Genomic DNA, 14,259 nt, shown 5'->3' with positions numbered 1-14,259 from the left:
GATCAGTAACCTCAAGAATAAGTAGAAGAACAATAACAAGAACAAGAACAATAACAACAATAACAAATCATTAACTCATGAGTTTCAACGTAAAGCGCTTAAAAACAACATTTGGGCCCAAAATCGTGAGTTCACGTTGAACTTCACTCAGCTTCACAGCGAACTCAGTCATTCGTCACTGACATCGCCTATTGTTTCGTCTCCACTCGTCGTGGCGACAACGTAATGTCTCAATTTGTCCACTGAGTGAACACCCTCATATCGTTTTTGGGAACGCGTCGCCCCCGGCATGTCCGTCACGACGTACCTATCGTAGTCGAGCACTTTCTGAATTCGGTACGGTCCCGAATATTTAGGTAACAGCTTCCGACTTTTGCCCTCGTTTGAAGCTCGCGTGGTGCGTACCAACACGAGATCACCTGCATTAAATCTCTTTGGGGCACAGCGTCGCTTGTCATAACGCTCTTTTTGCTTCTGCTGTTCCTTTTCGACACGCTGAGCAACGTCTGCTCGTGTCCGTGGCAATTCACCATCATGAACACCCTCTGTCACCACGTTGGTGAGGATTGAGTCATTAGCATGTCGAGGTGTATACCCCAACAACAATTCGTATGGACTTTTGCCCGTAGTCGAATTCGGCGTAGAATTAATACCCCAACTAATTCTACTCACAAAGTCATCCCATTTCTCTTCTTCTCTCGAGCTAGCAGCAAGCTGAGATAAAATCGTACGATTTAATCGCTCCACCTGGCCATTAGCCCGTGGTGTGGCAGTCGCGGTTAGTACTAATTTAACGTTTAAATCGGTACAATGTGTCTTAAACTTTTTGCTAGAAAAACAAGCCCCACGATCGGCTATTATACGTTTAGGTACACCAAACATTCCTGTAAGAGAAGCTAAAAATGATAAAACAGGGCCCACCTTAGTATTAGGCACGGCCCTGAGAAAGACAAATTTAGTAAATGCATCGATAATAGCTAAAAGATAAGAATTATGTGATTTGCTCTTTACAAATGGTCCCAAATGATCCATGTGCAATGTGTCAAATGGTTGCGAATTCTTAGGTATGGGATTCAAAAATCCTGGCTGCTTTCCTCCGGCTTCCTTATTGTAGAGACACTCCAAGCAGCTAGAAATATATTTATGAACATACCTCCGCATTGAAGGAAACCAATAAGATTTCGACACAGATGCCAAAGTTTTCTCATTCGATAAATGGCCAATTCCATCGTGGTGTGCTAATAAAATCTGGCGTCTTACCGCTTTTGGTACGACCCATTTTAATCCTGACTCAGTCTGTTTGAATACTCGACCATCTTTTAGTTTATACTCTTTGTGAATGGCACGCTCTTCAGCGTTCGTCGGTGATTTTTCCAATATTTCCTTCAACAATGCGCATCTCGCATCCTTCATTTGAACAGCTAAAATCCAATCATCATCGTTAACATTAATATGCAAGACTTCCACTGAAGGCTCCGAAGGATCTAATACCGGATTTCTACTCAAAGCGTCAACGTGATTCATTTTACTGCCAGGTCTGTATTCTACAGTAAAGTCGAACTCAGAAGTCAACAACCACCATCTCCCAATTCGTGGAATCAAATCTCTCTTGGTAAGGGTTGTTCGTAAAGCATTACAGTCACCGCTAGCGTTTCTAGCTCGTACGAATGGTACCTTTGTTCCTCTTTGGTCGTCTGTCGGCTGAAAAACATAACTGGACGCAAAGATCCATCACCTTGTCGTTGCAACAGAATGCCACCAATTCCAACTTTAGAAGCGTCAGTGTGTAACTCCGTTTCAGCTTCCGCGTCGTAAATTGCAAGAACTGGTCTGCTCGTCAAGATGTCTTTTAAAGTCTGAAAAGCCCGCTCTTGTGCTTCTTCCCAAACAAATGCACTGCCTTTCTTTAGGAGACTCGTCAAACTACTTGCTATTGTTGCGTAATCTTTCACGTACTTTCGAAAGTACCCACACAAACCTAAGAATTGCCTAAGTTTGTGTACGTCTGTTGGTTTGGGAAAAGCTGTCACCGCTTTGATTTTTGTCTCGCCTGGCTTAATGCCTTCCGCACTGATCTCATGCCCTAAATACTCTATTTGACTTCCAAAGAAGCAACATTTACTCAGCTTTAGAGTCAATCCGAACTGTCGAAGCAATTGAAACACCGTTCGTAAATTGTTAAGACCTGTTTCAAAGTCTTTGGAAGGTATCAGAAGATCATCTATGTAACAAAAAGCGGTCTGAAACCGTAATGGACCCAACACCTTATTCATAGCTCGCTGAAACACTGCCGGAGCGTTGGCTAGACCAAAAGGCATGCGGACAAACTCGTAATGCCCATCAGGCGTAACAAATGCTGTCTTTGGAATCGATTCGGTGGCCATTGGGATCTGATAGTACCCACTCGCGAGATCTAGTGTGGTGAAAAACTTTGCACCGTTTAGTTTATCCAAATGTTCGTCTACTCGTGGTAACGGAAAGCGATCTTTGATTGTTTTCGAATTTAATTGCCGATAATCAACACACATACGGTGTTGCCCATCTTTCTTCCGCACCAACAGTATGGGACTCGAATATGGCGAGTCTGATTCTCGTATGACTCCGCTACCTAACAAGTCATTTACTATATCTCGAACAATTCTTCTTTCGTGATGCGATAACCGATAAGGACGATAAATTACAGGTTTATCATCAGTCAAAGTTAGCTTCATTTCTGCCGCAGTTGTGGCACCTATTTCCGCTACATTTCGTGCAAAACAATCTCGAAATTCGTTAACGAGTTGTAACAATTGCTCGAACTGAGCCGGGTCTAGATTCTTATTGACTTGTGTAAGAAGTTCCCACCGTTGAAAACTCTTTACCTCAACCTTCCCCATAGAAAACACACTCACCGTCGTAGCTGTCCTTTCCTGCTCGCAAGGCTCAGCTCTCGCAACGATTTGCGCCTTTCGATAGACCAGATCTTGGTGCGATAGATTGCGAACGGTCACTAGGCCTCCATCACATGTGACACACCGATGAACAACGTGTTCGAACCCTGGTCTCGGACGTTGACACCCTTCAACGTAATAAGCTCCTTTCCACCAATCGTCTTTTGCCTTGATTCGTATGCAACCAATGGATTGAGGAGGGATCACTGTTTCCTCTTCCGCCCAAAGTGCAACTTTTCGTGTCGGAAGTTGGCCTAGAAATGCTTGGATCGATTCGTTGTTTCCGTCAACTACTCTCACAGCTTCCTCATTTGCTATAATCGTATTAGCACCCGCATTCAGGAAGGTCTGTCCCACTATGACAGGCACACGTTGTGCACTGTCTTCGACGATCAAAGCTTTTACGTTTGCCTTGACAAGATCCACTTCTAGCTCTACTTCGACTTCCCCATGCACTTTGGTGATTCCCTGGCCATAACCACGAATCAAATGTAAACTTGGCTGCCACATCAGTCCCAATTCTCTAGCAACACTTTGCTTGACAAGGACCGGTTCAGCTCCTGAGTCAATGTAAGCTCGCGTCGGCTTACCATTGACCTTAATGTCTATGTAATAATTCTTATTATTACTTGCGTCAGCTACACTTGTCGTTAGTGCCTGCTTAGACATGTTTTCTTTTACTACGTTACCACGTCGGCACTCAGCATCCACATGTCCAATGCGACCACATTTCTTGCACTCAATTCTTGGTTTCGGGCACTTTGTCGCAACATGTCCTCGATTACGACAATTGTAACACCGAACTGACGAATACAGTTTTTGTGCTTCGACTCGACTTGGAAGGAACCTCCTCCTTTCCCGAGGCGCCTGCTTTGCGAGCGTATCCCGCTTGTCACCTTCGGATCTCAGAGTCGACAAATACTCAGCGTACAAGCTTTCGGGTGTAACGTAACGCCCTGCTCTAGCCCCATTTCTGAGAGTCACATCAGTGATTCCATCAATAAGACAGGAGACTGCATTCGTTCCTGTTATGTCACAAGCCGTCTTCCTTCACCCTATTCACTAGCTTACGAAGTGTGGAAGCATAATCGTGGTGATCGGGGAAGGTGGCTTGTAACAAACGTTTCCATTCATCCCAGCTCCGGTCGTATGCTGAGGGATCGAGATTGTCGTACCACTCCTTGGCCAACCCCTTGAGTCGACTTATCATGCCATAAATCGTTGTACGTTCGTCCCAACCGTTCACGAGAGCCAACTGGTCAATTTTATGCAACCACTTAGTGGTACTAAAATTGGGGTTTCCTGGAGCGAATTCAGGAATCAGGTCACTTTTAATGCCAACTTGTCCTGATGTGTGCTCAAAATTGCGGTTTAGCAAACGTCGATTCAAGTTTTCCACAAGTTGCTCAAGTCTCGCGATTCTAGCGGACTCGGCCGAAACTGGGGGTGAATTTACTGTACTGGAGACCCCAGGCGCGGACCTTTTCGGCCGTGGCTCATCGTCACTTGAGTCCGAGTCGTCCGAGTCCACATTTCCTCGGTACCTGTGACGCCCCATTGCGAAAATCTCACCAGAAAACTTTTCGCGCCTTTTGAGCCACACCCAAATGAAAATTGACAGCGTGTGGTTGCGTAACTCCTAGAACTCGTCAGAAATCAGAAAAACCAGATAAATTCGGCTAGCACCCGATTGATTTGTTCGATTTCAAGTCGTAAAACACAATTTTGTTACGAATGAAACGGTACAGATTCCCAAAACTTCAATTTTTGGCCCTTGCCTTGGCGACCCACAAATTCCTCACAAAATCACCACAATTCACCACTCTCTATCGGAAACGATTATTTGAGCAATATCCTACCGCTGCTCTGTAAATGAAACTCGGAATTCACCCAAAAACTAATTTATTAGCAAATTAGATTCAACAACGACATTGACACTGCCACAGTGTCCTTCCAACTAACTAGGCGTTGCCCGTACGCGCCTCACGCGTCATCATTTCCCGCCAATTTCACCAGCAGCGCCCCCTTCACTTAACATTAAATAAATAAATTTATTTTAATTTTAAATAAATAATTTTATTTTACAATGCAGCACCTGTAAGATAAAACGTCGTATATCACGCGTTATCGAAATGCCATTATAAAGCTCCTGAAAAGTGTCCGTAAGTGCGCAAGCGCACTCGTTGGTCACAATTCTCACTCGCATATAGTGATGCATTTCTATCACTTGTAATATAATATAGATACTATTAAGCATCATTCCATAAACCGCTCACCAAACAGATTCAAATTTAAAACAGCAGCAAAAATATCTTTTATAACAAATTTTTTTACTTGTACGCAGAATTCTTAAATAAGCGAGGTATGTGTGTTACATCGATTAAATATATTTTGTATAACTTTAATTCTTTCAATTTTTTTGACTAGGTTGATATCTGTAAGATTTGTGACAGTATAAACATTTGTTATTAAAGTTTTGATACAACATATTTTGGTATATTATAACTAAAAATTTTTGCAAAATGAAAACAAAATTGTTAAAAATAAAATAAACAGATTTTTTGTAAAATCTTCAATTCTTGTTTGGTTGTTTTTAGGTTTTGGTTATTTTTTATAATATTTTTTTACATGACACATAAATTCAGATATTTTTAACAGGTTCAAAATATTCAGGCAATTTGAGTTTACTGTGGTTCTAAGGCAAGTTTTCCTTTTATTACAATCGTTATTATCAATCTTTTTATCATGTTTTTCTAAAAAAAAAAATGTACACTTGGCATAAACTTTTTCATCTATTTCAAAAAGGTCCTTGAAATTAATGTTCATTCTTTGCACCACCACTCTTTTAGTCTATTATAGAGCGTGTCCCAAAATTGTCGAATTCTGAGTTCAGAGCGTTGTAGAGAATCACTTCACTAGTTCAAATGTAGAAACAAAATAAAGATTTAGGGCTTCTCCACAAAAATACATTGGTTTCTAGACGCTCTTTAGGTGCACTTTGAATAGCGTTTTCTTTAAATGCAAGCGAAAAAAATTTCAGTGTGTATTGCTATTTATGATGTAGATTGTGAAAAATAAAAATGTAAAACAATATTTTTCGAAAAAATATCTTTATTTTAGAGTAAAAAAATCTTAAAATTTTGTAATTTTTTATAAAAATCAGACGGAAAATACCAAAATTCAACATTTTTTACTCCAAATAAAACTAATTTAAAAAAAAAAGTTTCACATTATTATTCTCAACATTCATCTACAGTCTACATCACACATCGCAATAAACATTCGTTTAGCTTGCATTTGAAGAAAACGCGTAATTCAAAGAGTAACCTTCAAATTATTTGTGGGAAAGCCTCCAATCTTAATTTTTTTCTATATTTGGACTACTGAAGTGATTCTTTACAATTTTCTGAACTCGGAATTTGCCAATTTTGAGACACCTTGTATGATATTATGGTAATTATGGAATTTTTTTCCGTATACGCTATAAAAGAAGGTCCGTTTTTTGTAGAAAGGTTTTCTTACGCTATTTTTTAATACTTTTGTTACGCTCCTACAAAAATGTCCGTTGTGTTGAGGTGTACGTTATTCGGAGGTGTTATTATAACTGTTATAATTCTTATAATTATTCTTAATTGTGTTTCCTTAGTTAGACGGGACCTAATACGTACAAAGTAGTCGAAAATAAAATTTATTAATTTTTATTTTTTGAGTAAATTATACGATTTTCTGTCAGAAACTAAGTTATTATTATTTGCATTTTCGTGCGTTTTAACTTATTATTTCACTATAAATGCAATTATTTCCCAAAATTTTGTTATAAACAATAAAAAAAAATTGAAATTAGGCCAAAAATAGTGTTCAATTCGTTTTTTCAACCTTTCAAGCACGTTTTGGAACTAAAACTGACCAAATATAACATCACATATTAATCGAGATTGCTTTTGCTTTGGATCAATCTGATCAAATCAATTAGTTAACTAGGCGTCTTAAATTACTTATTTTGGTGTTTTATGTTTTTAAAATAAAAAGTTTATGTTCTTCAAAAATGTTGTCAAAATCAATGGCAAAATGATTAAATTATGTTATTTTATTCTGTTTCTGTAAGTTTGCTTTATTTTTGAACCAGAGTATACTGCCAATAAACACTTGGAAATCATAAAACAAATTAAAGTTAAGTTACATACCTACTTACTACGAGTATGTTATTTCACAGCTTCTTTTCGAGCAAAATTAATTTGTTTTAAATTAAAATTTAAAATGAAAAAACTCTCAAAACCCGAAGTTGTTCTAGTTAAAGATTTCAGCCAGGAATTGTAAAACACAAGGGTTTTGATAGGATGAAATCTACATCTACCCACGAGTACACGTATTTTACAGTTATTTTATAATTATTTGTATGTTTTTAATTATTGCGAACAATCTCAATAAACGCCAGTTTTTTTTTAACTATTCGTTGCAGTCTTTTTAACCTGCGTCATCGAATTCAGCACCGAATTTTACGTCTGGAAAATCATATGTGCATTTTGCTAGCTAAAGTTGTCAATTTTTAGGATTTTTATGTTCACAAAACTTATACTTTCCAAAGCTTATGAAATTAAATTTTTCAATCTAAATCCAAAAATGTTTTACGCACTTTTCTGTCTTTGTCAACTGTACACACGTTTTCTAGTTGTTGCTCGTATTTCGGTACCCGTAACGTTTATTTACCAATAACTCCGGAATTATTAAACGTAACTTTATTAAGTTGGAATCATTAGAAAACTCTTTTAATTTGGTATCCTCAACAAATAAAGATCATTGCCCTGTAACTAATAATTATTGAGAAAATCGTTAATAAACGCAAAAATATACTAAACTTATTTCCAGTGATAATGAAGAAAACGATCGAAAATTTAGTGGATTTCTCGACGGTTTTGCTTACTCGTATTAATCACGATTATCAGGAAAAACTCGGTAGAAGCTACATTTTGCGGTAGAAATAATCTTTTAGAATTTTGAATTTGAAATATGAAAAACATTTTTATTGTGTTACGTTAGGTCAACATGACAATATGTTAACGATATTGAATTATTCACAAACTCGTACTTTGTAAATATGTAGAGTAATTACATGCAGTTAATTATTATTAAACCAGAAATTAAACAAAATGTTGAACTACTGAACTTAATTTAAATTTTGTCTTAGTTCCAGTCAAAAAAATTGTGCTATTCTACTTTCGGATTATTTTTTTCGGATAGCACTTATGTAACTGCTATACTTGACCACATCTAGGGATAAAGAATTTTTCCAAAATTCGTTTAAAAAAGTACAAGTTATTTCACTACTTAACTGACAAGGAAATTTTAAAACGCATTTTGTTGCCATAATAACAACATGACCTAATTGTGGAAAAACTTTTTTCGCTGCCTGAATGAAACTTCATACCTTACATAAGCGACTACAAATTACTGTCAATCGCTACTTTGAATTATGAAACAATGAAACATTGTTGAAGCCGAAACAAATTGAATCTTTTTATATAACCACGTGGTATTTTATTATGTATGTAGGCAAAATATCTATTCTAGAATTTTCCCCCGTCTTGGGCTAGTTTCGCCGAGTCGCGATCAAGAAACTTGAGATAAATTAGTTTCTCCTAAAGTAACACTCTTTGTTTAAGAAGATAACTACACCTCAATTAAGTTAAGTAGATTGTTCGCTGTCTTCCCGTTTCGTGTTGTTGTTACTCAACATCCGACGACACATTTTCAAAAAAATGTGCCCGGAAGCATGGGATAATTGATGGTACTGTAATGGGTGCCAAAACATTAGCACCTGAATTTTCTCCCTCTTACGCAACTCAGTGTTATCATCAAAAATCCCCATGTGTGGCTCATATCCCGGTGAGAGTGGTTGGAGGAGGTTGTAAAAGTGAAGGTACTCTTCGTACGACGATGCATACGGCGATTGACCATCGTGCAGGTCGCTTGATCGACTTTCACTGCTAAAAATTACTCAAATAGACTAAAACAGGGCCAATGTTAGGATGACTGGTCATCGAGACTTGCCGGTATTTGTGACAGTGAAACGAGAAAGTGTGGTGTTTATTGTTCTTTGCTATTATCTCCTCTTCTTCGCGTTTACCGGTAAGTCATCATCTTCTAGAAGAAAGAGAAAGTGCAAGATTGGGTTTAATGAAAGTTGATATGTGGAAAAATTGATATTCTTTGCCGGTGAAGGTTAAGGATTAAGGTTGCGGTCGCAACCAAATTAATTAACTGATCGGAATTTTTGCACCATCACTGTCACTGTCTCTAGTACAGTTAATTATTCTTGTGGGTGCTCCCCTTGATATTAATATTCACCATATCATTAAATTACGACGTGTTACCAGTCTTGAGCACAAGAAAAAATGACCGAATTTTCAAAACAATAATGTTTGTTTGTCTACGATTTTTTTGGAACTTTCACTGACCCACTGAAATCATCTGGATGTTTTTCATACCCGAAATTTAATTTAACCAATTTCACCTTCAGTGAAATTAATAACATGTTACATTATTAAACAAACAATAATCTCACGCGTTTATTATGCAAGGGACTTCCGTAAGGAAAATGTCCAGAGGAAGTGCATTTCTAGAAAATCGTATTAAATATATTACATTTAACTGGGTGATAATTACACGAAAAGTTCCGGAAGTTGTAAAATTACGTGTCATTCTCCGCGAATTAGTACTCTTCGCTTAATTAATTTTAATTAGAGTGGTGCCGAGACAAACCTGGTAATTTTTCTAATCGGTTTTCTCTTATGTGTTTATCCAACGACACGACTTTCCATTGCGCCTTTGTTTTGCTATTTTTCAGTCACAACTTTCGTAAAACTTTTAATAATTACAAGTTTTGGAATCATTTGGCTATTAAGTAATGGCTATTACGGATGTATTATCCTTTAATGTAATGCAATTAAATTACACACAACGTGTGCGTGTATGCATAACGTGATTTAGCATTCTGATGGTGAAGGAATTCCCAAAAAGTGGAACAAAACTGGAAATTACATAAAAATTAATAAAGGAGATGCTAATTTTTAAGGCGTGTTACATGAAGAGTTTTTTACAAAAGTTCCACGCACACTGTCATTGCTTTTGAATATAGTTTAGTGCAAAAATGAATTAATATGCTTCGACATACTCATGAATGGGTGAAGGCTAATCGAAGAGTCCTCAAAAAATGTACGTTAATGGAATTTGTAAATAACGGAAAAAGAACAAGTAACACTGCTTTACAAAATTTCACTTTTTATCTGTTGCCGCAAATTTAACAGTGATGATGATTCTATAACATACCAGAGAGCTTATGCGCTATTTTGCATACACGCTGAATACTTTTAGAGTGTAGATTGACATTCAGATTTGATCATCATCTCGAATTTACTGTTTAAAGCTTATGAAAAGTGCTGAAAGCGCTATATAAATTTCATGTAAATGGTATAATAAAATATATATAAAAAAACGTTTTAACAAAAAGCTTTTATTTCAAAGATGCCTTATAAAGTAAAAAATAAAGTTTTTCTAACACAAGAGAATATTTTTGCTTACAGTTTATAATTCTGAAAATAAAAGCTTTTGGAGTCATAACACTCATAACACCACGGCATTACAAAAATCACTTTATTCATTTGACCACTCTCGAAGTTTTTAGAAACTTTAGAATTCAAACCTGTACGCAAAAATAATCGCTTGTGAAAAACAATTTTTACATTTTAGTGCAGCTTATAAAAAGGCTTGTTTCCAATGTTTTTTCACTTATTTATTTTTTTGATTTTTGCTTTTTAGTCTTTTCTTAGATGGCGAGGTCTAAATAACTCCATTTCTGCATTCATTTGTTGGATTTGTTCTTCACGTTACATACCTAGATGTTTCTCTCGCACTATTAAACTCAAGTTTATTGCAGTATAATACATATTGATGAAAAAGCAAAAGCAAACTACCACCAATATTTTAACTCTAACGGCATGGTGGTGCAAAATTTAAACCACTTTTGGCAAATATTATTGTCATATTATGTTGCTCTGTCCCAATTGCGGTAGGTCTATAGAGCCCTTAACAACTTATTTTCTTATTATCTTTAGTAGGCGGTCAATGATGGATTTTTATTTAAACATTAACTTATAACTTTAACTCCCTGTTTATGTCCTTAGGGGGAGATTACGTGTGTGGACAAAATTCCAGCTCATTCTGATAACAGAAACCTTCTTAAAGTTAACTAGGAAAATATGAAACAGACAAACAACAAAGCAAGTTAAATCAGTGGACTCCGCTTATAACGAGCCTGCTTATAGAGAATTAGAATTTTGAAAAATATGTCGGGGTTAATATTGACAATGTACTCGTAACAAGAGAAATGGTATTAACTGATCAACAAATTATTGAATTACCAATTGGAAAATATTTTAATCGGTGAAAACGCGTGTTTTTAAACCAGGGTGAATTTGATAGTTGTATTAGCTGTTTCAAAACTATAAAAACGCCACTGTCGCATTTTACCGAATTATTTTTTCAAATAAGATTGATAAAATTGTAAAATAGTTATTAATAATAAGATCTCTCACTAAAAGTATAAAATGCATTACCTATTAATTTTTTGAAGTACATAAATAATTTATAACAGCCATTTTGAGAAGCAAATGCGACGTTGATGGTGTTTTTATAGTATTGAAACAGCTAATACAAATATTTTGATAGAGCATTCTATGAGTCGAGCTAAAAAAATTCAAAATAAATTAACTTGCTTTATCCAAACTTCTATTATTTTTGTTTTTTTTTGAGATATAGAGATTGCAACCTTCACTTTAGTGTCTAAAAAACGCAATATAAACTAGGGTTGCGTCTTTTGAATACATTTTTCCAAAGTTTATATAACTAATATACTATGAATTAAGAAAAATGAAATTCGGTGCTATTTTTACCAAAAAAATAGATGAATTTTTTTACATTTTTCAATTTTTTTATGACGGGACTTGTTTTTCTGTGCAAATTTTAACTCAGTGAAATATAAATCTAGAAGAATTACGCTCAGAGATCAAATTTGTTTAAAAATGTTTTGGTGCCAAATTTATTCGCAGACCAAAACTCTCTATATCTTAAAAAGTATAAATATTCGGATAAAGCAAGTTGAGTTACTTTTCACTATTTTCACTTTTGAGCTCTGTCTAGTTAATTTACGACGGTTTGCGTATGGCTCGGTATTATAAACATTTTTTTGCAAAACTATGGTAAATGTAATTTAGTTTTTCTGCATATAATTGGCTTATAGACCCCAGTACTATTTCTTTACACTCTTCTGACTGAATTTTTCGTCATCATAGCATGAATAACAAAGAGAAAAAGCTCAACCCGACGCAAACCTTCGTGAACTGACCCATATCACACCTTAATAACGATATTTGCAAAACTTTATGTGCAAAGCACACAGTATACTTATTCAACAACATCAGTAAATCTGAGGCAACAGAAAAGTACGTGACTGAAAAAGCTGTGTGCATTTTTCTAAATAAATGCTAATATGAGGTTTATTTACATCTCAAAAACTAGAGCTGGCAGAAAAATGTTTTTGTTTATTTCGAAATCATCATTCAACAACAGCAAAAAATATGAAGCAATGAAGAAGTAAATAACTTATAGTTGTATCTTTTTCAAAGAAAGGCTAACTTGAGTTACCCATCTGTCAAAAACTAATAAAAAACATCTGTGGCTGTGTTGAATCAGCGCCCAACAAATACTTAACAACAGCAGAAAAAACTGAGACACAGATTGAATTTCAATTTTGTTACAATTCCAGGCGCTTACGGCGAAGACGTCAAGGAAAAGAAAAAGCCAGAGACGGTTCAAGACCTTTTTAACACCTCCTCTTGCATCCCTAAGCCTTATAGGTGTCCTCACCGCCAAATCCAATTTTTCTTATACACAAGGTGAGTCTAATTTCTAATAAATTCCTGGCGAAAGTGCGGTTAATCACACTTATGAAGTCATGGGGCATCCGATCAAACCCAGCATTTTAATGTTTCATTAAATTACTGTTATTGCTATTCTACATCAATGCACAATAAAATTAACACGTTTGAAGGCGGACCCAGAAAACTCCGGAGCTGTTAGACACAACCAAAGAAGAATCGTTGTACAATAGTCAATTTAATAGAATTAATCCAACGAAAATTGTGATCCATGGGTTTGGTGGGGGGCGCAATTTATCGCCGAGTACTGACATGAGAGAAGCCTATTTCCACAGAGGGAACTACAACATTATCATTGTGGATTACGGCACTTTAGTCCGGGAACCATGCTTGAAGGTACTAGTTTTAAGAGAACAAAATAATGGTACTTATAATTTTTGTGTGGTAGCAAATGGAATGGGCGCCCCGTTTCTGCGCCAAATGCATTGCCCAGCTCATCAATTACCTAACCCATCATCCCAGAGGCGTAAGAGCCGATGACTTGCATTTGGTTGGTTATAGTGTTGGTGCTCACATTGCTGGTCTCGTTGCGAATTATCTCAATCCCATCGAACACGGAAAACTGGGTCGAATTACCGGTAATGGGAAAAAATCCACACTTTCACCTTTATTTCAAACACGATTATTCCAGGCCTGGACCCCACCATCGTCTTCTACATGGGCAACAACAGATCGCGAGACCTGGATTATACTGATGCCCATTTCGTTGATGTTTTGCACACAGGGGCCGGGATTTTGGGGCAATGGGGGCCCACAGGACACGCCGATTTTTACATCAATGGGGGGTCAAGTCAGCCGGGGTGTGGCAAAGACACCATATTCAGTAACTTAATTTATACTAACCCCTAACTGTTTACTACTCAAACTATTTTAGAAACTTTGGCGTGTGATCACACGAAAGTGACACCGTATTTTATCGAGTCTATTGTGACGAAAAAAGGGTTCTGGGCATATCCTTGCCCAACGTTGTTAAGTTTCATGACGGGTTTTTGTAGCCCTAAGGACGAGGAGTACGTTTTGATGGGCGAACATGTGACACATAAGTAATTGATTTTTCCCATTTTTGTGTGTGTTTAATTTTGGTTTTTAGGGCTCGTGGTATTTACTACGTTAGCACTAATCCGAACCCACCTTATGCACAAGGACCTCCGAAGAAACAAATTGGGAGGAGAGGTCTCCTCAACCGACTGTTTTAAGTCAAAAATGCCAAAATTTGGACTACGGTTTGACACAATTAGCCAGTAGTTTTTTGTAATTAAAAGTTTGCCATTAGGACTAATAATTTATTGTAGTTCTTAGATGTTTTGTTAATAAAATTTGAGTAAAATTTGCGTGTG

At 36.6% G+C, this 14,259-nt stretch overlaps 1 protein-coding gene across 1 annotated transcript; it reads left to right on the top strand.

The window, feature by feature from the left end:
- Window positions 1–8,653: 8,653 nt before the first annotated feature.
- On the top strand, window positions 8,654–14,251 carry LOC662671 (uncharacterized protein). The gene is made up of 7 exons (XM_968755.4): window positions 8,654–9,056; window positions 12,751–12,880; window positions 13,036–13,258; window positions 13,311–13,500; window positions 13,554–13,745; window positions 13,797–13,965; window positions 14,013–14,251. Exons 1-7 carry the CDS (start codon window positions 8,957–8,959, stop codon window positions 14,116–14,118), a joined length of 1,110 nt encoding a protein of 369 aa, XP_973848.1. The 5' UTR covers window positions 8,654–8,956; the 3' UTR covers window positions 14,119–14,251.
- The last annotated feature ends 8 nt before the right edge of the window (window positions 14,252–14,259 follow it).

The sequence above is a fragment of the Tribolium castaneum genome, chromosome 9 (assembly GCF_031307605.1).
Source record: "Tribolium castaneum strain GA2 chromosome 9, icTriCast1.1, whole genome shotgun sequence".
Taxonomy (NCBI): Eukaryota; Metazoa; Arthropoda; class Insecta; order Coleoptera; family Tenebrionidae; genus Tribolium; species Tribolium castaneum.
The sequence above is the reverse complement of the archived record's forward strand: the minus strand, read 5'-3'. Positions and strand labels throughout refer to the sequence as shown.